Source organism: Bubalus kerabau, chromosome 13 (assembly GCF_029407905.1).
Source record: "Bubalus kerabau isolate K-KA32 ecotype Philippines breed swamp buffalo chromosome 13, PCC_UOA_SB_1v2, whole genome shotgun sequence".
In the NCBI taxonomy this organism is placed as follows: Eukaryota; Metazoa; Chordata; class Mammalia; order Artiodactyla; family Bovidae; genus Bubalus; species Bubalus kerabau.
In genome coordinates this window covers 37,848,287-37,875,697 of record NC_073636.1, presented here as the reverse complement: position 1 = coordinate 37,875,697, position 27,411 = coordinate 37,848,287, and the positions used below count along the sequence as shown (strand labels likewise).

The window sequence follows — 27,411 nt, the reverse complement described above, 5'->3', positions numbered from 1 at the left end:
ACATTTCAAAGATCGTTTCAAGTAAGTGCAAGAATAAAACAATCTTAATCTAATGGGCTCAAGGTGTCTCTCTGAACCAAATGATGGCTTCTTAGTTTCACTATTTCTTGGTTCCCTTTCCTGATCCAAACCTCTTAAGCATCATTTTCCTTCTTTCCCAGTTTCTTTCATTATTTCTCTCTGAATGATCTTGGGGCACTGTCTTTAATCATGGAAAAGGAGAGACACACAAGGGAGTTTTAAGAATTATATAAATAAAAGTAAAGAATTGACCATAAAGGGTAAGACCATGGGGCAGGCATGAAGCATAAGGAAAACCAGTGTCACATGTACCAGGGCGGTCATGGTCCACTGGTACCTTCTCTGGGTACACAGGTGAGACAGGCAGGATTCCCTGCCCATGGGCTTCTCAAGGGCATCCCCAGACACTGAACTGGTACAGTCAAGGTCAAGGATGTGATGACAGAAAAGAGCTTCTCTCTTAAGTAATGGTGCCAGCTTCTACAACAGACCCTTTAAGAATGCTTGGCCTGAGATGACAGCACAGACATCTTTAAACCTACTGCAAAAGCAAAGATTAAGTGGATTCTCAAAGCAGTGTTTCCATTCTAGGGAACGTGGGATCCCCTGGGTTGAGGAGTTCCAGGAAAATTGCCTGTGGCATGTCAGCTAGTGATCGGCTAGGGGAGTCTGCTTCATCTGTATTCCTAATTAAAGTCCACATTCAGCGCAGTCACGTTTCCATGAAAAGCCCCACCAGAATGATTCTAGATTCCACCAGCTCAAAAGGAGTGTCATATGTAAATGTCTAATTCAAACATCTGCCCTCTTTACATCTGTGTCCCCCATGTCCTGGGCAAGAGGGCATGAAGCCTTCAGCGTACAGATAGCAAGCTGCCTGGATGATGACTTTCCCTCTTGGTGAGCTGTCTATAAGAAATCAGAACCTCCCAGTTGAATGAGTGGGGAGAGCAGAAGGGGTTAGAGGGGGAGGGTTCAACGATTGTTGCCCAAAGTGAGAAAACAGGAAGTGGGAACACTTCCCACTTTTGGATACTTTTGGACAGGGTGATGAGTTTGGTTGTAAGAAAATGGATTTAAATTTCCAGGGAGGGGAAGGGAGTGGAAATTGAGACCTAGAGTCCAAGAGAAGGTAAAGATTGGAGTTCAGAGTGGGAGTCCTAAGCATCAGGAAGACGGGGGGCCTGGGTGACATAGACCAGAAAGTGCCGTGATGGGCAGATGGGCAGAGGAGGCCGTGGACTCAGTCGTGTGTGGACAGGAGAAGCCAGCTGTCTCCTGCAAGCTGATGGCTTGCTGGCCCTCTCATGTTCCCGTTCACCACATGGGGCATGGCAGTCTCCTCAGGGCATGTGGATTCACCAGGAGAACCCTCCCATAAAACGACTCATTAAACTGCTGGTGTCTTCCCATCCATCAGAGGCCAAAGCACATCCCCTGGCAACCCGAAATCCTCACATAACAATGCAAGAGGAAAGGCCAGAAAAGGGGTGGTATCCCTGTTTACTCCCTTCCCTTGGCCTCTCCAGGGTAAAATTATTAAGTGTAAGACAGAGGAGCAGAGTCCCCAGGACCACTCTGCGAAGGATCCATGTGGGTGATTGCAACACACCCACTGAGTGCCTTTACTCCACAGTCCTGCCCCCTGCCCCACCCTTGCACACTCCCTCCACAGGCTCATCTGTGGCCGCAGAGGTTAGAAGGCAGGTTTCTAGGAAGACTCACCCTGGGGTCTCTCTCCAGCTGCTGCTGATGCTGTAGGCTGCGTCTTCTCTTGGCCTTGGCCAGGCCATTGTGATAAAAATGGTACAGGCCTTCAGCAAAGGGGAGCTGCAAAGAGTCAGACAGACACAGGCAAGGTTAGCTTCTGGGGGTGCCCCTGGACAGGGATGCCAGAGCCAGGGTGCATGCTGGGGGTCCTGGGATGGGACTCCACATGCGACCCTCTGGTTCTCTGTCACTGCTCTCCTCCCCATCTCCCTACTTTTCTGATGTAATATGTTCACCTCCCTTCTCCCCCAAACCCATTCTTTCCTCCACTACTGTAGTTTTCATCTATCTTTTCATCTTCTCTTCTCATCCATAGAGACTTCCCTTTATGTTCATCCCCACACCAACTTCTCTAGTCTCTTCTCTTAGGCATCACAAGAAAAGGAAACTGCAGGCCATTAGCCATTAAAATGGATCCCATGTGGACCATCCCCAGGTCCCCCCATTGTGCCTGTATGAATCTTTGATCCCAAGTCCATGAACATAATAATGTAGCTGTTGTTTTATTAACAGGTTCACAGACTTGGAGAACAAACTCCAGTTCCCAGAGGGGAAGGACGGGAGGAAAAGAGAGGGAGTTTGGGATGGACATGTACACAGTGCCATGTTTAAAATGGATAACCAACAAGGACCTACTATTGTATAACACAGGGAGCTCTGCTCAATGTTATGTGACAGCCTGGATGGGAGGGAAGTTTGAGAGAGAATGGATACATGTAAATGTATGGCTGAGTCCCTTTGCTGTCCACCTGAAACTACCACAACATTGTTCATTGGCTATGGGTTCAGTTCAGTTCAGTCACTCAGTTGTGTCCGACTCTTTGCGACCCCATGGATTGCAGCACGCCAGGTCTCCCTGTCCATCACCAAATCCCAGAGTTTACTCAAACTCATGTCCATTGAGTTAGTGATACCATCCAACCATCTTATCCTCTGTTGTCTCCTTCTCCTCCTGCCCTCAATCTTTCCCAGCATCAGGGTCTTTTCAAATGAGTCAGCTCTTCGCATCAGGTGGCCAAAGTGTTGGAGTTTCAGCTTGAACATCAGTCCTTCCAATGAATATTCAGGACTGATTTCCTTTAGGATGGACTGGTTGGATCTCCTCGCAGTCCCAGGGACTCTCAAGAGTCTTCTCCAACACCACAGTTCAAAAGCATCAATTCTTCTGCACTCAGCTTTCTTTATATTCCAACTCTCACATCCATTCATGACTGCTGGAAAAACTATAGCCTTGACTGGAAGGACCTTTGTTGGCAAAGTAATGTCTCTGCTTTTTAATATGTTGTCTAGGTTGGTCATAACTTATCTTCCAAGAAGTAAGTGTCTTTTAATTTCATGGCTGCAATCACCATCTGCAGTGATTTTGGAGCCCCCAAATATAAAGTCTGCCACTGTTTCTCCATCTATTTGCCATGAAGTGATGGGACCAGATGCCATGATCTTCATTTTCTGAATGTTGAGCTTTAAGCCAACTTTCACTCTCCTCTTTCACTTTCATCAAGAGGCTCTTTAGTTCTTCACTTTCTGCAATAAGGGTGGTGTCATCTGCATATCTGAGGTTATTGATATTTCTCCCGGCAATCTTGATTCCAGCTTGTGCTTCATCCAGCCCAGCGTTTCTCATGATATACACTGCATGTAAGTTAAATAAGCAGGGTGACAATATATAGCTTTGATGATCCCTCTTCCTATTTGGAACCAGTCTGTTGTTCCATGTCCAGTTCTAACTGGTGCTTCCTGACCTGCATATAGATTTCTCAAGAGATAGGTCAGGTGGTCTGGTATTCCCATCTCTTTAAGAATTTTCCAGAGTTTATTATGATCCACACAGTCAAAGGCTTTGGCATAGTCAATAAAGCAGAAATAGATGTTTCTCTGGAACTCACTTGCTTTTTTGATGATCCAGCAGATGCTGGCAATTTGATCTCTGGTTCGTCTGCCTTTTCTAAAACCAGCTTGAACATCTGGAATTTCATGGTTCATGTATTGTTGAAGACTGGAGAATTTTGAGCATTACTTTACTAGCATATGAGATGAGTGCAGTTGTGCGGTAATCATTGGCTATACTCCATTATTAAATAAAAAGTTTAAAAAATAGTTGTTGCTTTAAACTAATAAGTTTGGGGTTGGTTTGTTACTCAGCAATGGAATACAGGAACAAATGGGTAGCTGAAAAAAAAAAGTTTTATATTCCTTCCATTTTTAGGACTGTGCAGATTTGAAACTCCACACTAGTATTAGCTGTCTGTCAGTTGGTGATACCAGCCTGGAGCAGCCCAGATAAGGGCCTTCAAGGGACATTCCTGGCACTGGAGGAGGGGATCTGAGGCCAAGGAAGCAGATACTGGATGAACTTCAAGGGCACAGCAAGTTTGGCTAGGGGTGTGTGAATGAAAATTTTTTAGAACACTGTAGCATTTGTGATTTAGTTTCTGTTCATTAAAACCACCTTCTTCAGGGCAAATTAAACATAAATATTTCATGTGCATCTTTCCAGGCTCAGAGGTTCTTGAATGTTTTCTCTACTTAACCCTGCTGATGTACTCAGGGAAATGTTAAGATTTATCAAAAAGGAAGAGCGAAGATGGAGAAGGGAAAAAAGAAATGTAGGTGTGCTCATCTTTTGCTCTCTAAAGACTTGTGCCTGTGACCACAATCAGGTGGTAAAAACTTGGGAATTTTATTTCCTATTCTGGAAGGCATGAAGAATCTGTGAATTTTTAACAAGAAAGGAAATTTGGGGTGATCAAGCACCATTGAGCTTTGGACAGACATTGTTTTGGCTCTGTTTTACTGATTTTTTTTTAATTAAATTTGAATAGAGGCAAATGGAAAACTCTTTCTTACAGTAGAATTCCAATTAACAAAAGTAGAAGTCATGAAAGGAAGCTGAATATCACCATTTGGAAGCACCATGAATAATTACGATGGTAGACACAGACGTGGGGCATGGACTTGTGGACACGGTCAGTGGTAGAGGAGGGTGGGAGGAATTGAGAGAGTAGCACTAACACATATATACACTACCATTGTAAAACAGTGGTTAGTGGGAAGCTGCTGTATAGCACAGGGAGCTCGGCTCGGTTGCTCTGTGATGACCTAGAGGTGTGGGATGGTGGGGTGGGGGAAAGAAGGCTCAAGAGGGAGGGGATATGTGTATACTTACAGCTGACTCATGTTGTACAGCAGAAACTAACACAACATTGTAAAGCAATTACACTCCATTTAAAAAAAAAAAAACAAATAATTGTGGTTGGCCAGTGTCACCAAAGGATGCTAAAATAGTGGGTCACATCTAATGATAAACAAAGAGAAATAATACCTTTATGGTGGAGAAATCTGGCAGAGACCCCCTCAACCAAGCTATCCAAGTTAATCTCACCACAGATGAAACACATCAAAATCACGTGCCTCCTGATATGATACGCTGAGAAGGAGACATCACTTATATGATTTTCTTGCCAAAAAAGGTAATCTGTGTTCAGTCAGAGGAAGCCCTTAGCTGGCTACTATCCTTCCAAATCTTCAAGTTCATGAAAGTCAAATCAGGACAGTAGAAATTTTCAAAACTGGAGGAGACTAACGATACAGGAAAACAAAATCAATTCCTATCTTGGATTGGGTCCTAAATCAGAAATAAGGACATTAGTGGAACAACTGGAATAATGTGAACCAAATCTGTAGATTAATTATCAGTGTTGTAGCAATGTTTTTCCTGGCTTTGATAATTGTCCTATGGTTTTGTCCACGTTGACTTTGGAAAAGCTGGATAAGGGGTATATGGGAACTTTCTGCTATTTAAAAAAGAGTAATTTTTATTGTGGTAAAATATACATAATATAAAACTTTTCATTTTGAAGTATTCAGTGCACAGTTTAGCGACACTAAGTATCTCTCCACCGTTGTATAACCCTCACTACTATTGATACCCAGAGCTCTTTCCATCCTACACATTTAACTCTATGTTCATTAAATAACCCCTCATATCTTCTCCCCAAGGTCCTGGCTGCCACCATTCTACTCTCTGTCTCTAAGAATTTCACTACTCTAGGTATCTCATGTAAGTGGAATCACACAATATTTATCCTTTTGTGACTGACTTACTTCACTCAGCTGAATAGCTTCAAGGTTCATCTGTGTGAAGCATTGTCCGAATTCCCTTCCCCTTTTTCTGGCTGAATAATATTCCATTGCTTGTATGTACACGTTGTGTTCATCCATTCACCATCTGATGGACACCATTTACCAGCTGATGGACACCTTCCACCTCTTGGCTATTGTGAATCATGCTGCTGTGAACATGGGTGTACCTGTGTGCAATTTTTTGCAAAATTTTTAAGTCTAAAATTATCCCCAAATTGAAAGTGTTTACAATGTAAAAATATTTTTCTAAAATTACATTTGGATGGCCTTAAGAGGGTCATATGTTTAAAAAGTTCAAGCTGGAGGTCCCACCACTTCCCATTATCACATCCCAAAGTCCTTCCACATGATTATAACTTAGGGCAGTTGAGTGGCACCCTGGCTTGGTCTAACTGTCTCATTTTATAGAAAAAGACACTGTGGCTCATGGAGGAGCAGGACTTCCTAGTTGAGGGGGAGCTTTTAAAGGAAATCCTCGGTCTCCGGACTGTTCCTCCAGACCCTCCCCACTACACAGCTTTCACTGCAATCTCTTGCTATGTACGTCCCATCCCCTTGGTAACCAGCGCTATGAATTCATGAGATTGCAGGCTGGACTTCCTGATAAAGATAAGTGTGACTCAAGCACAGCCAAGCTGGTGAGTGACCTCTGCTGTGTCCTGGGGACCCATGACCCCAGATTCTTTGATTAGAAGCACTGTCGTGGCTACAGAAGACGTGGAGTTACTAATACTTGGTCTCATAGAGCTGATATTGGAAACTCGGGCAATATACAGGTAAATTGACTGATCACAGACTAAACAGAAGATTAACCTGCAGGCATTGGCTATTTTCCTGAGCCCTTTTTGCCTGTCTTTGGAGTGTAGACCCCAAATCCACAGGCCTCCGAGCCTCTGAGAAGTGACTGTTTCAGGAGATTATCAGCCAGTTTGAGCCTACGTCAGGCAGGGAAAGACAGATGCCATGCCCATTTCAGTAGTGCAAGGTACCTGCTGTCCACAGAGACCTCAGTGCATTCCTCCATTTCTTAAGTAGAATGCTGATCTTCCAAATAGGAATGATATATTAAAAGCAATCTTAAGTCCTCAAACCTTCACTTGTTTCCCAGTAAGAAACTTCTTACATATCTCAACTCTTGTGTGAATGCTTAGTCGTGTCAGTTGTGTTTGACTCTACAACCCCATGGATTGTAGCCCACCAGGCTCCTCTTTCCAGGGGGATTCTCCAGGCAAGAATACTGGAGTGGGTTGCATGCCCTCACCCAGGGGATCTTCTGGACCAATGTTATCTTCATTTAAACACACATATACACACACATACCCTTCTTTTCTTCTTTTACACCATCACCTTTGTCTCTTAAGGCAAACTATGCATGGTTCCAGAAGGAAGGAGAAAAAAGAAGTGAAAGAAGAATTCACAGCAAATTGTCAGCTTGAAGGTTCAGGCTGGGTGACAGTATAATAACGCTGCTAACTCAGACTTGCAGTTTTTAGAAATTCTCATTATGCCATGGAATGTTATAGATCCCAGCAACGCTTCTCATTGCCTCTCTTCTGTCTCTCTTGCCTCCTTTTCCCATAGATAACCATGGCTCTGAGCTACAGCTCCTCTTTGAACCCACACGCTCACTTTCCTCAACAGCAAGAACTGGCTGCTGATTGTGAACAGATAAAAAGGCATGCTAAATCCTCCTGGAGCCCACACCTGTCTCCCTTTAGACCAGGGTCCCTTCCCCTTAGGCAGTCAGTGGGACACTGGTCTGCGAAAATAGACTCCACCTCAAATTTTGTGCTTCTGTGCATTTGCTGTTTTAGGAATTACCACTGCTTCTCACAGGTTTTCAAATGGGTCCAGAACTCCCAAACATGGTGGTGGTGGGAGGTCTCTGGTCCTGACCCATCATTTTTCCTTTGGCAGGTTTTTCCTTTATGCTGATTTTCATGATGCTTAGTCATGTTTATTTGAGAGTCAAGTTTGGTGGAATATTGGACTTCGTTCCACATATAAAGAATTTTATAATTCTATTGGCAAAGGGAGCTCCTGTAATGGGGTTCAAGGAGTAAAATCTGGGAAATAAAACATCAAGGATTGAAAACCGGCTCATCTGATAACAGTTCTATTGGGGGGGTGGGGAATTCTGCATTTCACAAGGGGACCTAGGTTCTTCATTTTACTGACATTGCCTGAGATCATTCTTAATTTCCCTGGATTGCATGCACTCTCTTATGGGTGGGGGATTTCACTTTGCAGTAAGGAGGAGGGAGAAAGGGAACTGGGGGGCAGGGGCAGGGACATGGTCCCAGACTCTGCCCTACTGGCACTTACAGGCCAATGAAGAAACACACAGGAAAATTACAATGTTCAATTGACAAAAACATATAATATTATAGAAACAGAGATGGACAGAAATAGGGAGATTGCAGCTTTACAGCCACAATTAGGAGAAGGTAAGGAAAAAAGAGAAGGAGAAAGGAAGGGGTACCCTGAGAACATTTTGGAGAGAGGCAAGGTCAGTTGATATGATTTAGCATTAAAAGGCCTCTCCTTGCCTCCAAAGTTTCCCTCTCAACTCCATCCTAAATTTAATTCTTTTTTCATATCAAACACTTGAGTGAAAATCCATTTATTTCTGGGAAGGATGACACCCTAAGCCGTGGTCAGCCAAAGGCCTCACTGAAATTTGCTGATGGGATGGAGGGTCAGAGGTCCAGAAAGGAAGAGAGGAGAATTTATGGGGATGGGGGACAAGGGGCAGGGGCTGGGGCAGGGTCGGTACCAAAGCGTATTCCTGCCTATGTTATACCCATGCTTCAGCCTGAATAATCTCTTGTTTAATAGGTTCTCAGGGCTCATCTGTGCTAACTTGTATCTTATCCCCCAATCAAGGTTCCTCCTCCTTCAAGTCTGGACCTAGGGTCACACACCTCAGCCATCTGAATACTCTCACCTCTTTCTGTCTTGTTTTGGGAAAAGAGATGGGCAGAAAGTGGGTCTGGAGGGATATCAGTAAAGACCACCACCTCTCCTGCATGAGACTCCTTCTCTGTCTTCCACCTCCCCAGGACCAACATAAATTGTAGCTCTTGTCAGGCTCTTGGGTGATTAACAAAGAAGCTCAGAGAGCATGATGAGTGGCTGAGCATGGAGACAGCAGCAAACCCAGGGAGGTAGTCTGTGGCTCTGATGGCTGAGGAGACCATGGAGTCCTCATTAAGCTTCTCTGATCTTGGAGAAAGCCTCTCAGGCACAGGGGTTTCAGTCATGTATCATCATGATAATGTGTTACAAACCACAGAAAGTCTTATTGCTGTTGTTTTGCTAAGTCGTGTCCGACCCTTTGCAACCCCAGGGACTGTAGCCCACCAGGCTGCTCTGTCCCTGGGATTTCCCAGGCAGGATTACTGGAGTGGGTTGCCACTTCCTTCTCTGAAATCTTAGTAGCTCCAAATAGAAACCGATTATTTAGCTCAGTTTCCTGGATCAAAAATTTAAGCTTACTGAGTGGCCTCTCAGGTATTGACTTCATATATCAAGAGAATTTAGAGCACAAGTGACAGACTGGGAGAAAATATTTGCAAAGGATACATAAAAGATTGCTATCCAACATACACGAAGAGCTTTTAAAATTCAACAATCAGAAAATAAAGAACTTGATTTAAAAGTGGTCCAAGGGGACTTCCCTGGTGGTCCAGTGACTAAGACTCCATGCTCCTCAATGCAGGGGGCCTGGGTTCAATCCCTGGTCAAGAAACTAGATCCCACATGGTGCAACTGAGAGTTTGCATACAACTAAAAGAGTTCACACGTGTAAACTTTTAAATTAATTTTTTTTGGAGTATAGTTGCTTTACAATGTTGTGTACAAAGAGTTTATACTGTACAGCAAAATGAATCAGCCATACATATCCACATATTCCCTCCCTTTTGGACTCCCTTCCCATTCAGGTTACCAGAGTGCAATAAGCAGGATTCCCTGTTGTTAAAAACAAAACCAAAAACAAGTATTATTTTTCCTGCAAAAACAAAAAAAGAGAGAGAGCAAGAGGGATAATGCATGCTACAACGAAAGATCAAAGATCCTGCAGCTTCAACTAGGACCCCATGCAGCCAAATAAATTTAAATGTATATATATTCTTTTAATTGTTAAAAAGTAAATGGATCAAGGACCATAACAGATCCCTTGCCAATGAAGACACACAAGTGGCAAACAGGCAGATGAAGAGATACTCCACATCATACGTCATAAGGAATTGCCAATGAAAACCACAGTGGCATATCACTACACATCTATTAGAATGACCCAAATCTAGAACACTGACAGCATCGAAGGCTGGTGAGAAGGTGGAGCAACAGGGTGTCTTATCCATTGCTGGTGAGGATGCAAAACGGCACAGCCACTCTGAAAGACGGTTTGGCAGCTTAAGAAGCTAAACATACTATTTCCATATAATCCAGCAATTGCACTTCTTGGTATTTACCCAAATGAGTAGAAAACTCATGTTCAGACAATAACCTGCGCACAGATGTCTACAGCAGCTTTATTCATAACTGTCAGTATTTGGAAGCTTCCGAGATGTCCTTCAGTAGGTAAATGGATAAATAAACTGTGGTATATCTAGATAACAGACTATTGCTGCTGCTGCTGCTAAGTCACTTCAGTCATGTCTGACTCTGTGAGACCCCATAGACGGCAGCCCACCGTCCCTGGCATTCTCCAGGCAAGAACACTGGAGTGGGTTGCCATTTCCTTCTCCAATGCATGAAAGTGAAAAGTGAAAGTGAAGTCGCTCAGTCGTGTCTGACTCTTAGCGACCCCATGGACTGCAGCCTACTAGGCTCCTCCATCCATGGGATTTTCCAGGCAAGAGTACTGGAGTGGGGTGCCATTGCCTTCTCGAAACGGACTATTACGCACTGCTAAAAAGAAATGACCTATCAAATCACGAAAAGACATATTACTAAAGCAAAGGAACCCCGTTTGAAAAGTCTGCATACTGTATGATTCCAACTATCTGAAATTCTTGAAAAGGCAAAACTGCAGAGAATAAAAAAGGTTCAGTGTCTGCCAGAGGTGGTGGGGGCTGAGAAGAACAGGTAGAGCACAGAGAATGTGGGGGAAGTCCAAATATTTTGTATGATATTATGATGATAGATACGTCACTATACTCAGGTCCAAACCTACAGAATTTGCACCAAGAGTGAACCCTAAGGTAAACTATGAATTTCTGGCATTATGATGTGGCAATATAGGTTCATCCTTGGTAAAAAAAAGGTGCCATTCTGGTGAGTAATGTAGAAAAAATGTTGATAAAAGTAGACAGCTTATGTGTGTAGGGGCAGGCATATATGAGAACTATCTGTACCTTTCTCTCAGTTTTGTTGTACACTTTAAATTGCTTTTTTTAAAAAAAGAGCAGTATACTTTTGCTTTAAAGATTTTTTGATGTGGACCTTTTTAAAAGTCTTTGTTGATTTTGTTACAATATTGCTTCTGTTTTTTGTTTTGATTTTTTGGCCATGTGGTGTGTAGGATCTTAGCTCCCCAAGCAGGGACTGAACCTGTACTTCCTGCATTGGAAGTGCAGAGTCTTAACCACTGGACTGCCAGGGAAGTGCCTTAAAGTTGCTTTTAAAAAATAGTCTTAAAAATAGACTTTTGGGCTCAGTGACAGAAGTAGAGGGCGGGATGATTTGAGAGAATAGCTCAAATTGAAGCATATACATTACTTATGTAAAATGGATAACCAGTGTGAGTTTGATGTATATACATTTCTGTATGTAAAATGGATATACATTACTGTATGTAATGAAGCATATACATTACTGTATGTAAAATGGATAACCAGTGCTAGTTTGATGTGTGAAGCAGGGCACACAAAGCTGGTGCTCTGTGACAACCTGGGGGGATAGGGTGGGGAAGGAGATGAGAGGGGGTTCATGATGAAGGGGACACATGTTCTTATCGCCAAATCATATTGATGTATGGCAAAAAAATCACAATATCATAAAGTAATTATCCTCCAATTAAAAGAAATAATCTTAAAAATAGTCTTAAAAATAATATAATCCATTTAAGAAAGAAAGCGTTAGTCGTTCAGTCCTGACTCTTTGTGACTCCATGGACTGTAGTCCGCCAGGCACCTCTGTCCACGGAATTCTCCAGGCAAAAATACTAGAGTGGGTAGTCATTTCCTTCTCCAAGGGATCTTCCTGATTCAGGGATCAAACTTGGGTCTCCCACATTGCAGGCAGATTCTTTACTGTCTGAGCCACCAGGAAAGATGCTCATTTAAGTGGGTTTCAATTGCTATAATTACCCAAACAGAGCAGCGTGTTGGAAATGGAATATAGAGTGAGTGAGTGAGTGAGTGAGTGAAGTCGCTCAGTCATGTCCGACTCTTTGAGACCCCGTGGACTGTAGCCCCCAGGCTCCTCCGTCCATGGGATTCTCCAGGCAAGAATACTGGAGTGGGTTGCCATTTCCTTCTCCAGGAATATAGAGTATGTATCTTTCTTTTTTTCAATGTTTATTTATTATTTTTATTTCTTTTGATCATTCTTTTCCTTTTATTTGTTTGAGGGGCATGTTTGGGCAGTGAATAGCATGGAGATGAGGACTTGGGCATTTTGAATAAATCCAGTGATTCTAAAACTATAAAAGGAGATAATAATTGGAACTATTCAATAAGAAGTCATTCTACTCTTAGCAGACTGGCATAGGGATGCACAGCAAATGACATGCTATTTCATAAAAATCAATCAACAAGAAACAGACCAAGACAATTTCATACTGAAGGCAAATAAGCCACATTATTTAGATGAATAAAGTAAATATGATTTCACTAGAGAAGTGGAAGGCTTGACAGCTCCTTTGAACAGATGCCGCTCAAACAGCAGAGGAGCCTAATTATTTATTTGTGCCTTTAGCTCCTCTGTCAACAGGAGGAAGCCTGTGGTGTGAGGATGTCATGTCTTTCAGTAACCAGATGTGACGGAAAATCTTACTCAGCCCGAACTTATCAGGGCATATTGTAAGGGTCACCTGATCTGAGAAAGTCCTTTGTGTGTAGAACCAGATGCCAATTGCTAAACAGAGCTTTCCACACTTCAACACTTAAAATAGGTATTTGTAAGAGCTGGATGAAGCCATCAGATCAAGTGAAGTCTTATAAGCTAGAGAACTATAATATGCTTTTCTTTGCACATAAATCTGAGTATGTCACATTGCTGTCTGTAGAACCTAGCCCTTTTAAAGCACTTTGTCTCTGCAGGTCTCAATAAAAACTTGTCTATAGAATATAACTATATGGATGGATGTTCCTTTGGAATTAGCTATTTGTAAGAGGAAGGGATCAGCTCTTTGAGAGGAAGATAAAGGAGAAAGGGGAAAATCCTTGATCTAGCACTCAGGACAGCTGGTTCTAAACCCACCCAGCTCATTTCTAAGCTTCTCCTAAGCATTGTTCTCCATGGACAACACTCAGTTCTCTTCTGTCATGCTAAGAGCTTCTCTTGCCTACAACTAGGAGCACCAAAAGGCAAAACAGCTTGGGATGTCCATGATTGTTTATTTCTGTAGGACTGAGCTACTAGTCCACAGTGGGATTCAAACTCTGATTTATTCCCAAGAACTACACAACTAATTTATATCAAATCTAAAATGACAGACAACGAGACAGGTGAAGAATAGCTGAGTCTCAGCCTTATTCTCACAGACAGTTCCTTTCTAGACTAAGGAAAAATTTCCATGTATCATCTCAGAAATAAAAATCTAGTATAGGCACTGTTCCTTTGGAATATCAGGGAATAAAGGGCTTATCCGGTGTGCTGAGATGACATTTCTGTCCTGGCTTTTCTGTTTGATTTGTAAGTTAGGGGGCTAGTTTTAGATTCATGTATTTGTGTATTTAAGAGGAAGTGGGATGCATTGAATCATTTTGTTCTTAGCTAGAATAAATTTCATGGATGGAACTGGCCACCTCTACGGGCCATTCACTGTGGCTATTAGCATCTCTGATGTCATCATCCAGTGGCAATGGGATAAAAGACAGGTAACCTGATTCCCTAATAGCAACATCTGTCAAAAGGGATGGTGCTACCTGCTTCCAGGATATGAATGGTTTCTCAGGACAAAGGAACAAGGCAGCCTCTACCCTCAACTTCACTATCAGCTCAACTTGTTATCCTAGGGTTTCCTGTATGTGGCCACTTGGTTATACTTTTCAAGAATCTTTCAATGCCACCTTCTATTTAGGCACAAAATTCCAGTGCCTAACATGGTGTGGGTGACCCCTCATGAACTGTCCTCAGTCCACTTCTGTGGCTTCATCTCCCCTCTTTCTTAGCATCTAGTCAGGTGATACTAATAGTAAACCTTATACAATTCCAGTGCATTTTGTTTCACCTGCTACACCATCCTCTATTCAGTTCAGTTCAGTTCAGTCGCTCAGTCGTGTCCAACTCTTTGCAACCCCATGAATTGCAGCACGCCAGGCCTCCCTGTCCATCACCAACTCCCGGAGTTCACCCAAACTCACGTCCATTGAGTTGGTGATGCCATCCAGCCATCTCATCCTCTGTCGTCCCCTTCTCCTCCTGCCCCCAATCCCTCCCAGCATCAGAGTCTTTTCCAGTGAGTCAACTCTTCACATGAGGTGGCCAAAGTACTGGAGTTTCAGCTTTAGCATCATTCCTTCCAAAGAACACCCAGGACTGATCTCCTTTAGAATGGACTGGTTGGATCTCCCTGCAGTCCAAGGGACTCTCAAGAGCCTTCTCCAACACCACAGTTCAAAAGCATCAATTCTTTGGCACTCAGCCTTCTTCCCAGTCCAACTCTCACATCCATACATGACCACAGGAAAAACCATAGCCTTGACTAGACGGACCTTTGTAGGCAATGTAATGTCTCTGCTTTTCAATATGCTATCTAGGTTGGTCATAACTTTCTTTCCAAGGAGTAAGCATCTTTTAATTTCATGGCTGCAGTCACCATCTGCGGTGATTTTGGAGCCCCAAAAAATAAAGTCTGACACTGTTTCCACTGTTTCCCCATCTATTTCCCATGAAGTGATAGGACCAGATGCCATGATCTTCGTTTTCTGAATGTTGAGCTTTAAGCCAACTTTTTCACTCTCCTCTTTCACTTTCATCAAGAGGCTCTTTAGTTCTTCTTCACTTTCTGCCATAAGGGTGGTGTCATCTGCATATCTGAGGTTATTGATATTTCTCCCAGCAATCTTGATTCCAGCTTGTGCTTCTTCCAGCCCAGCATTTCTCATGATGTACTCTGCATATAAGTTAAATAAGCAGGGTGACAATATACAGCCTTGTCGTACTCCTTTTCCTATTTGGGACCAGTCTGTTGTTCCATGTCCAGTTCTAACTGTTCTTCCTGACCTGCATATAGGTTTCTCAAGAGGCAGGTCAGGTGGTCTGGTATTCCCATCTCTTTCAGAATTTTCCACAGTTTATTGTGATCCACACAGTCAAAGGCTTTGGCATAGTCAATAAAGCAGAAATAGATGTTTTTGTGGAACTCTCTTGCTTTTTCAATGATCCAGCGGATGTTGGCAATTTGATCTCTGGTTCCTCTGCCTTTTCTAAAACCAGCTTGAACATCTATAAACCCCCTTTTACTTGCTGAAATTTTGAGCCTCACTGCAAATCACCTCAACTTGACCTTGCCTGCCTTGTGAAGACTCCCCTTCTGCTTTACATGTCGAATATCACAGATCCATCACAAAATTACCTGCACATCCCTCCCACCTTCCTCCCCATCCCACCCTTCTAGGTTGTTACCGAAGCCTGGTTTGTGTTCCCCGAGTCATACAGCAAATTCCCATTGGCTCTCTATTTTACATATGGTAATGTATGTTTCCATGTGACTCTCTCCATACATCCCACCCTCTCCTTCCACCCCCCTGCAGCTGTGTCCATAAGTCTGTTTTCAATGTCTGTGTCGCCAATGCTTGTGCAGTAGACACTGTTTTAATGCCCTTCCTATATCCCCTCTCCTTGCCCTGGAGATCACTGTAGACAGTGTCTCTCTGTGCCAAAGTCTTCATGCATCTCTCTGCTGAGGGGGTTCTCTGACTGTGGATGCATGCTTGGTCTGCTTGGGGTGGGCAGAAGTACAAGGGATTTGCTGCCCCTCAGGTGTAATCTGATGAAGAACGGGGGCTGGTGGCTACATTTTCTGGCTTCCTCCTCCTTGGATGGGATAACTCAGAGATGCTATAGCTCCCAGAGTGTCCTGTAGGAGAATGTTGCAGAAGTGGTCCTCATTTTTTTTTTTAATGTGGACCATTTTTTAAAAGTCTTTATTGAATTTGTTACAACACTGCCTCTGTGCTATGCCTTGGTCTCTTGACCACAAGGCATGTGGGACCACAATCCCCCAACCAGGGATTGAACTGGCACTGCCTGTATCAGAAGGTGAAGTCCCAACCATTGGACCACCGAGGAAGTCCCCCTCATTTTGCTTATGTCTCTCTGTATCAGTTCCTTTGGATGGTTCCCTCCCACACTGACTTTGAGCCTGACCAGATGGCTTTCTTTGGCCAATGGGACTTAATAAATGTAACACAACCAAAGATTCAAAAAGTGTTTGCACACAAGAGTTTGATCTCTTCTCTATATCTGAAACCTTTCTTACTTGTTCCCAAGTCCATGTCTTGGGGTCTGATATCACACTTGCCTGAGTATGCTAGGCACATGTTTATTGAATGGACTAAACCTTCTGCTTGTATGCTTACCCTGCTAAGGCTGTGGCTCCTGTTACTTTCTTTGTCCATTAGTTTCAAACTCCCATAACTTTTTTTTGGTCCTTTCCTCCTTTGTAAGTTCATGGCCAGAACGGCTTATTTCAGGCTTCAGCTTCTGGGTCCAAATTTGGCTCACACCTTGCCTCATTGCAGACACAACTCTCCAAGGTTCCCTTGGCCTGATTCTGCATCCCACTCCCTGATGGTACTGCTCCCGGACTCCAAGAGACCAACAGTGGCTTGTTTCCCAAACTCCTCCCCACATCTTGGGCTCTGCAAGGTCTTACTTGGTCTCCTATTCTTGGTTGACACAGGCAACAAGAACTGACTAGAATAAACTGTTTCATGCCAACTACCTTTTTACATGCAAACTCCATAATTTTTTAAGAGAACTGATAGCGTCCTGATGAAACTGACATTGCTCCCTCCATCCCCAACCCCTGCCCTCAGAGACGTGGAGAACAAGCTAAGGGTGAGGAAACAGAATTTGTGGATCTGCTTGCTGTTTTCTGCTGCTGGCTTCTTAATTTCTCCTTAAGTCCCAAGATTTTAGACTATTAATGTTAATTAATTAATTGAAGTCATTTAACACGGGCACAAATTAGGATATTCTTATAACTGTTCCTAACATGCTTGATTTTCCTGATTACAGTATCTCATAACACATCTGTTTATCATTTACTGAGCATCTAATGCTATTGCGAAAATTTTGAATTTTTTCTAACCACATATTTTGATATTTATTGAGTGCTTGCTAAATGTACAGCACTGTGTTAGACACTAAGGAGGCAGTCAAAGAAATACAAAATTCTTATTCTACCTTTTATCAAGTATAAATCTAATAGATCATTGTTTTAATCTCTGCATCTATGAGCAGTTTTGTTTGGGAACCTGGAATCCATAAAAAATGTGGGAGCAAAACTGAAAAGCAGACCAGGAGGACCTGAAATGAACTGGAAAACAAGTTGGTTTACATGCCTAATCACTCAAAGAAATCTTGTTCAGTCTGGTTCTCTCTCTCGTCTAGTGTGAATGCATCGTTTGAACCACCGCAGGAAGCAAAAGGGTTCAAATGCTCACAGCAAATTTCTGGGAACATAAACATCACATTTCATCTCCTTTTCCTCGTGTGTAAAATTTGGGGTTAATCTAATGCCTTTCCAAGATATCTTACTGCTCTGACAGGCTGTAATTCCATAACTTCAGTTATTGGTTGTCAAAATTTAAATGAGTCTGGATAAACCAGTTAGAATAACCAGCAGGTATCTCATAATATTTTGGTGGGGTACCAATTGGTGAGTGGTCTGACAAGTGTTTAGAAATCATTATCATAAAAGTCATTAGAAGCATAGAAGTTTAAGTCACCATAATAATACTTTTCCTCTTTCTTGAGTTTTAAAAAAATTTTTATTATTGGAGTATAAGTGCTTTACAATATTAGTTTCTGCTGTATAACAACATGAATCAGCTATATGTGAACATATATGCCCTCCTTCTTTAGCCTCCTTCCCACCCCATCCCCTCTAGGTCATCACAGAGCACCAAGCTGAGCTCCCTGTGCTGAACAGCAGCTTCCACTAGCTGCCTATTTTATAGGCAGTATATATATGTCAATGCTGTTATCTCAGTGCACCCGAAATGTTCACTGACAGATGCATAAAGAAGATATGATACATGTATACAACAGAATATTACTCAGCCATAAAAAGGAATGAAATTTTGTCATTTGTGGTGATGTGGATGGACCTAGATACCCTGTCATACAGAGTAGAGTCAGAAAGAGAAAAACAAATATCATGTATTAACACATACAAATGAAATCTAGAAAAATAGTACAGATGACCCTATTTCCAAGGCAGGAATAGAGACAAAGACTTAGAGAACAGATTGTGTGGATGTGCTCCGGGGTGGGTGGAGGGTGAGACAAATTGGGAGAGTAGCAAAACTTTTCTTCTTGTCCCCCCTTTATATAAAGGAATTGTCAACACTTGATGCTTCTACTGCATCTTACTGACTGCAGCCTCACAGTTTGGCTTCCTTCCTGTAGCAGACACTATCAATTTCCTGTTCAAATCCCTTTGGGCCTCAGCATTTAGTGCATGCAAGCCTCTGGATCTACTTGTCTGAGAATTTTCTCTGGCGACCAGATTATGCTCTGTTTGAACATTTGCCAAGTCAAAATGCTGCAGAGTCCATGCCACCCAGGAGAAACTATCAATCATGAATCAGTGTCTGATTGCAATTGGTGTATAAATACCCCAGTTCCCTCCCCACTCAGGCAGTATGACTCTGGGACATGATTCTAAACCAGCTCCCAGAGTTTCCTAGTGGGACTGAGTTCCAGTTACTCACAGTGACAACTTGTTATACGATATACCCTTAATTCCTGCCTTCCCTTTCCTTTCTCAATTGCCCACTCCCCTGCCAATATTTACTAGAATCACGCTTTGAATAAACAACTTGTATTTAATCCTTATCCCAAGGACTACTCCTGGGGACCCAAACCAACATACTTTTCTTCCCATGTGCTAAGGTGGCTCCTCCAATTTTAATAATGACCTCATCTCTAAAGCCAGTGGCCACTGTTGCCCCATCCCTCCTTTCCTAATCCTCAACTGCATTCTGTTCCCAGTCCTGCACTCTCTCAATTATCCTTCCATATCCCTAACAGTCCAAGTTCTGGCTCCTCTTTCTCCCTCCGCGTCCAAAGTCCCCTGAAATTTTGTGCTAGAACCTCTTCACTTCATTTTTTCTCAACACTCTTCCTTGGTGATGCTACTTAGCTATGGCATGACTGAGGAGCATGTGGATGGATGCTTGTACATTTGACCTTCAGCTAGTTGATCACCTTCACCTCTTCTTGGCTTTGGTAACTCACCTCCATAGACCTCATCATTGTCTGGAAGTTCTCAATTTGGGGAGTCTTGAGTTTCAACACCCTACTCACCATATCTTTCTTCCTTTCAGCTCTCTCACTACTAATCTCAATTAACCTTTTCTTCTACTTTTTTGATATTCCATTTTTTAAAAAACCCCATTTCTTTTTCTCCCCACTTCCATCACCCCCATTTGAGTGCTATTTAAGAAAATAACTTAGTTGGTAACACTATATCCTGCTTGGCCCCTTGGTACTGGCCAGAAGTCATTGCTGGCCCTCTATCAGCATCTTCTCCCATTCCCATTTTCAGAGCACAAGACTTTATCTCTTTTGAAGCCCCCATCCCAGCCCTGCTTTCTTCACTCTAAATATTGGCCTTGCCTCCTACATCTTTGAAATAACTGTGACTCCTAAGTGGATATTCTTCCCATATCCTCCTCTATGACCTAAAAACTGAACTTCATCTGCCCACTCTTCTCTTTGTTATATCAAAGAAAGGAGAGTTCCTTTTTCATGTGCTGGCTCATCCCTTCACTTTTAAATAAAACCCAGCTAACCAGGAGATGCTTGAAAATGAAGAGCTCGGGATTGAAGAAGTTCTGGTAAAAGGACTTGTGATGAAATTAGATTTTAGGAAAAACTAGAAGAATTGGATGTTTAGGTGAGTCAACGCCACATTTAAAGTTATAAATGAAGGGCCATTCTAGGATCCTACAATTTTCTTCATTTTCTTATCAACTTTATAATGGGGGAAAGTGTTAACATGCTGTAACATTCTTAAGTTTATTTCATTCTATGTCAGAAAATTAAGGGTTTGTGTCAATGCTTCATTTGCAACCTAAGAATTTATTATTTCCAATTATTCTCATCAGAGGACCACAGCATATCACAACAATACCCAAAAAATCATGGTCAAATAGCTTTAGGGACAAAAATAACTTGTCAAGAGAGTTTATTACTTTTTCTATATGTAGAAAGCCATGTAGAAGCCATCAACTAATATCCAATCATTATATTTAGGTTAGAAGAGTTAATTCAGATGTAATTTTTTGATTCCCTGACCATCAGAGGATTTTAGCCACCAAATCATCTTTAGCTATAACAGATACATTTTAGTAGAAAAAGACAAACTAAATTTATTGTTTTTCAACTGCCCTGTGGTTATTTGAATCTCAAATAATATATTCCAGAAATTTTGTACAGGGTTTCTATCAAAATGATGAATCTGAGCTCTAATGTAAAATAAAGTTTCTGCTGTAGTCGGGGTAAGTCATTTAAACATCAGGTTTCATATTTTATTTTTAAAGCTTGACTTCTTTGAGTAGTTACACTTGAATATACAATTATTGCAAACTTAACTATCAGCATCACTCTCTGATGTACTATAACATTATGATCTACAGCTAATAAGACCTTTTGAAATAGAAACTGATTTCTAGATATTCACTCACTTGAGAAAAAGAGGTATTATTTCCCCCTTCTTTTATATTTATTAGGTTTTAACTGCAGGCTTTATTTTCTCTGCTCAAAGAACTCATCTATTCTAGTATTGGTAATTTCTAAGTTGGGAATTTCAGGGAAACACTGGAGTCTGTCAGTCAGTGATTTGCTGGTTGTTAACAACTTCTATTTTCTAAATTTCTGCCTATAAATAAATGTGTACTATAGGAATAATTTCTTAAAGTCTAGTTCTTCAAGTACCTTCTCTCTGAGTTGGTGACTAAATCATTGTTTTGTGACCCAAGTGCCTGTATCAGTCAAGAATCACATAATGAGTATCTACTATGAGTAGGGCATACTGGTTGTCAGTAGGAGGGACAAAGTGTTGAGTAGATTTTATATTCTTGGAGAAGACAAGTTACAAGGACCTGAAAAGTTGGTTGACATTATGAGATGAAAATCTAAGAACTCTTTTATAAGTCTTTTTTTTTAATTTAAATTTAAATTTTTATTTATTTATTTTATTTTTTAACTTTACAATATTGTATTGGTTTTGCCATATATCAACATGAATCCACCACAGGTATACATGTGTTCCCCATCCTGAACCCTCCTCCCTCTTCCCTCCCCGTACCATCCCTCTGGATCGTCCCAGTGCACCAGCCCCAAGCATCCAGTATCGTGCATCGAACCTGGACTGGTGACTCGTTTCATATATGATATTATACATGTTTCAATGTGATTCTCCCAAATCATCCCACCCTTGCCCTCTCCCACAGAGTCCAAAAGACTGTTCTATACATCAGTGTCTCTTTTGCTGTCTCGTATACAGGGTTATTGTTACCATCTTTCTAAATTCCATATATATGAGTTAGTATACTGTATTGGTGTTTTTCTTTCTGGCTTACTTCACTATGTATAAGCTCCAGTTTCATCCACCTCATTAGAACTGATTCAAATGTATTCTTTTTAATGGCTGAGTAATACTCCATTGTGTATATGTACCACAGCTTTCTTATCCATTCATCTGCTGATGGACATCTAGGTTGCTTCCATGTCCTGGCTGTTATAAACAGTGCTGTGATGAACATTGGGGTACATGTGTCTGTTTCCCTTCTGGTTTCCTCAGTGTGTATGCCCAGCAGTGGGATTGCTGGGTCATAAGGCAGTTCTATTTCCAGTTTTTAAAGGAATCTCCACACTGTTCTCCATAGTGGCTGTACTAGTTTGCATCCCCATCAACAGTGTAAGAGGGTTCCCTTTTCTCCACACCCTCTCCAGCATTTATTGCTTGTAGACTTTTGGATCGCAGCCATTCTGACTGGCGTGAAATGGTACCTCATAGTGGTTTTGATTTGCATTTCTCTGATAATGAGTGATGTTGAGCATCTTTTCATGTGTTTGTTAGCCATTTGTATGTCTTCTTTGGAGAAATGACCCAATCAAAAAATGGGCCAAAGAACTAAATAGACATTTCTCCAAAGAAGACATACAGATGTATAAGTCTTTTAAAAATACTATTGTTGCTATAATTTGGCTTGGTTTGGTTGCAAGGCTTGGAGAATCATTTCAGCAATAAAGGGACATTTATTGAGAATGTATTGGTTTGAGTAATGCTGGTTGTTCTAAAGATAAAATCCTGAATCTCAGTGCCTTAATATAATAATTTTTCATTCACATAAGGTCATCTAAGTTAAGAGTCAGGGATGTGGGCTCCTCTCATCTTTTGACTCTGCCATCTTTAGCTTTTGCTTTCAAAGTTACTGTTCTCGATCACATCAAGACTCAGAGCAGAAAAGAGTGTGGAAGATCAACCTGCATGTAGTTTTTATGCATCAAGCATAGAAGAAATGCACATCACTTCTGTTTACAATACCTTGTTTGGGATTATCATATGATCACATCTACCTGCAAGGCAGTCTGGGAAATGAGGTCTTTCTGTAGCTCATGTAGAAGAGGAAGTTAGTTTGATGATTAGTTTTAAGTCTCTGTCACAGAGTTCTTTGGCTGAGAAGTTGAGCAGGAAGTTATTAGAAACTCAGATGAAATATTTGCATCTCCCAAGACCTGGGTGGGCGCTCTCATACTAACTATACTCTATTCTCCATTCTATAGCAACTATTGAGTCAAATTTCCTAAGGAAGCCGGTATGATTGGTGGAGATAATTACCATGGTCTATAATGAATTATAGATCACTGAACTATCTGGGCCAGGCCATCTCATGGACCATGGTTGATTCATGGGTTGAGTGTCTAATTCTTCACTTAATTAGATTGTCACTCCTGAGAAGGTACAACCCACAAAAGCTTTCTTGAGTAAAAAATATGGCTAGGTCATCATCTTATTACTATTGCTACCACCAACAATAGGCCTTTATTCTATGCACTCAGCACTGTGTCCAGAACTTGACATGCACTATATTATTGATCTTTCACAACCCCCATATTTTATTAACCATTTCAAATAAAATGAGCCTCTGAGGGATTTCATTATTGAGCCAAGTCTCCAGTGCTGTCTAATCCAAATCACATCATCTTTTCCTTTAGACATTACTGTTCTTGGTTTCCTTCAACTACAAGAGGGGCATTGGGCATGGTGATGTCTGTGACAGATGTGACTGGTGACTGGTCCAAGGAAAGGAACAAATTATGTGCAATGGAAATTCCCAAGAGATAAATGCTCTGTTCTAGAACAATCAGAGAAGATGTGAGGGAAGAACTTGGACTTGACCTAAGTCATAATGTATTAAGTTGGGGTCCGAAAAGAATTCATGGCAGCCATGTTGGTTCTGGGGTTCTGGGCTCTTTTCCTTTAGCTAGCATGGGAGTAGATCTTGTAGTCAGAAAAACTATCCCTTAAGGGCTTCTTAAATAGGAATGCTTTTGGAAACACTTAGGATCAAATATATTTCCCGTTGTTTCTGTCTTCATCCCCCAAACAGAGGAAGATGGCCAGAGAATTCTTTTGACTGACAAAATTACTTGCATTGGAAGTGAAAGTAAAGTTATACAATATGGATTCAATATCATTGGGGTATTAAGACACTATTAAAATGGTGAAAATAAGTATTCAAAATACATATATCTGCCAAGAGTCCTATCCATAATAGGTAAAGAACCCCTACAAACCAAAAATTGAGACAGATAACCCAAAAGAAAATATTTTAAGGGCAAAACACCTGAACAGATACTGCATTAAAAAAAATCCAAAACACAAATAAGCATACGAAGAGACATTCAGCTTCAGAGGATCATCAGGGAAACACAGAGTACAAATCACAACTAGACACACTATGTACCCGTCAAAACAGCTAAAAGGAAAAAGGGATAAAATATCAAATGTTGGTGGGGATGTGGAGCAAATGGAATCTTCACACACGGCTGGCAGGCATGCAAACTGGCACAACTACTTTGGAAAACTGTTTACCAGTTTGTCCGTGGTCAGCAGAATTCTGGGAGGGCCCCCAGTGTTTCTGCTCCTTGTGTCCTTGTGCCCCAAATAATCCCCTCCCCCTGAGTAAGAGCAGGATGGTGTCTATGACAATTTTCCTTCTGTGATTAGATTACATCACATGGCAGAGGTGAAGAGGTTTATCAAATGTAGTTAAGGCCCCAGATCAGTTTAGTATGGTTCAAAAGAATCAAAAGAGAAATTTTCCTGGGTGGGCCTGACCTAATCAGGTTAACGTTAACCAGGGACTGTCCCTTCCAGAAAGCAGAGATCTGAAGGGTGAGACTGTATGAAAGCTTATGGAGGAAGCCATGTGGCAAGGTCATGAGGGTCACCTCTAGAAGCTGGGAGTAGTCCTGGTCCTATAGCCAGCAAGAAAATAAAGATTCCAGGTCTGCAACTACAATGAGTTGAACTCTCATTAAAATCTGAATGTGGTTGGAAGAGGATTTTCCCTTAGTTGTGCCTCTGGATGTGGACACAGCTTGTCAATATCCAGAGCTCAGTCTGTGAGGCTTTAAGCAGAAGCTTCACTAACCAACTAACATGTGCCAGACTCTTTATGCAAGAAAAAGAAGAAATAACCAAATTGTGTGGTTTTAGGTCACTAAATTTGTAATGGTTTGTTATACAACAAAGGAAAACTGATATTCCTAAGAATATTCCCAACAGAAAAGTATAAATGTATTCACCAACATACATATACTACAATATTCACAGAAGCAATATATTTTAAGCAATTTAGCCTAAAGCTAAAAACTATCCAGATGAGCAAAAAGGGGACTTTGGGAATGCTGATGATAGTTTATCTCTTGATTTAGAGGCTGGGTACATATGTGTGCCCATTTAATGAAAATTTTTCAAGCTGTGCTCTTTCTTAAATTCAGTTCAGTTGCTCAGTTGTGTCCAATTCTTTGCGACCCCATGGAAGCAGCACACAAGGCTTCCCTGTCCATCACCAGCTCCTGGAGTTTGCTCAAACTTATGTCCATCGAATTGGGGATGCCATCCAACCATGTCATCCTCTGTCATCCCCTTCTTCTCCTGCCTTTAATCTTTCCCAGCATCTGGGAAAGAAATCTTTCCTAAATTATACTTCAATAAAATTAAAATGACCAGAAATTTACTCTTTCATTACCTAATAGTATAATTACTACTGGACTAGAAAATTTTTTAACAATTATACATACAAAAGTGGTCACATGATTTTACTTGTGTAATCATCCTAGCCTCAGTCCTTCATGAGCAAAAAATAAAACATTATAGTAAAAGAAAAAAACTTAATTGTCAGCTGTTTGGATTTCTACTTTAATTCTCACATGCTTTTTAGTCAACCCTCAACACATTACTTTGATAAATAATTTTCATCTTATTTTTTTAAGTTTTTATTTATTTTTTATTTTTATTTAGTTATTTAAAATTTAAATTTATTTATTTTAATTGGAGGCTAATTACTTTACAATATTGTATTGGTTTTGCCATACATCAACATGAATCCACCACGGTTGTACACGTGCTCCCCATCCTGAATGCCCCTCCCACCTCCCTCCCCGTACCATCATCTTATTTTTAAAAGGAATTACAATTGGCAGCGCATTGAAAATTTTAAAGCAATCTTTAGAATAATGTCTTTGTCATTGTTGTAAACTTACTCATTCTCCTGGACATATACATCTCTCTCACAGATCTGGGCCACATTATGATAAAATAGAAAACTTTAGTTTCAACACACCTTCCTGAGGGTAAAGTTATAGGTACTTTTATTCCATTTTCAAGAGGAAATATAACTGTTTGCTCATGGTCTTGTGGAGTTAGGCAAAATAATTGACAAATATTCATTGAGGCTCTTAGACATAGGCTACTGTGCTCAATATAGACATGATAAAAAGACATAGTATATTGTCTTTTGGAAGATTTACAGCCTACCTGAAGAAGTGCATACTCAAGCATACTAATGACATATGCTCATATAATACCAAATAAGTGTTAAATATAGAAAAAAGAAAAGAAAAAATAACTGAATTCTAAAATGGTGCCCAAAAGGCAAAGTATTTGGCAGTCATGGAAAGCTTTCTGGAGGCAGCATGATAGAAAAACAAAATTATTTTCCATTTGGCTTTAAATCTGAGGGTACTTTTAACCTCTTGGAGCTTTAAAGATTTTCATTTGAGAATTAGGGCTGATGCCAATAATTTCTATCTCACCAATGCATGAGATGAATTAACTTAGTAAAATAGCAGGCCCTCCCCCGTCCTTCAGATGAATAACTGCTGAGAGTCTCTGCTGTCTTACACTGAGCATCTAGAAGGATGGGGTGACAGGGAGAGGAAGGAAAAGGAAGTGTTGAGGGTTTAAAATGAAAAATAGATAAGAAATGTTGACCAAAGTACATTACAGCATGATGAAAATAAGACTGAACAGTGTTTGGGAAACCCAGAGGAGTAAGGAAAGAAGTTTTCTTACAGGCTGGCAAATCCAATAATAGCTGGCATTGGTAAGAAAACCAGAAATACAGAAGATTCCACCCCTGAATATTTACCTTTTTAAGTGGGAAGACACTACTTACACCCATGTTTACTTACATGTATGAAGTGACTGGGCTTCCCAGGGGGCACTACCAGTAAAAAAAAACCTCAACTGCCAATGTAGGAGATGTAAGAGACTGTGGGTTTGATCCCTGGGCCAGGAAGATCCCTTGGAGGAGAGCATGGCAACCCACTCCAGTGTTTTTGCCTGGAGAATTCCACAGACACAGAAGCCTGGGGGCTATAGTCCATAGGATGGCAAAAAGTTTCATGAACTGACTAGAGAACAAGTAATGAAACGTTACAGCTTAAGTCACGTAGTCTTTGCTTTTTCATCCCACAGGAATTTGGAGACGGGAAAGCTCATGGCATCAGGGAAGCTTGGGGACTCAGTCTAGGAGGATGGGTGGGCATGGA

At 41.3% G+C, this 27,411-nt stretch overlaps 1 protein-coding gene across 2 annotated transcripts in view; it reads right to left on the bottom strand.

Annotated features, from left to right (window-relative positions):
• The window catches only part of PCSK2 (proprotein convertase subtilisin/kexin type 2), a 241,550-nt gene that overhangs the window by 210,901 nt on the left and 3,238 nt on the right, over positions 1-27,411 (bottom strand). Inside the window, exon 2 of one of the 2 annotated variants that reach the window (XM_055544038.1) lies at positions 1,747-1,851. The exons of the other annotated variant lie outside the window; for it this stretch is intronic. Coding sequence (XP_055400013.1) covers positions 1,747-1,851 — 105 coding nt within the window. The remainder of the gene's footprint in view (positions 1-1,746; positions 1,852-27,411) is intronic. 2 annotated transcript variants of the gene reach the window in all.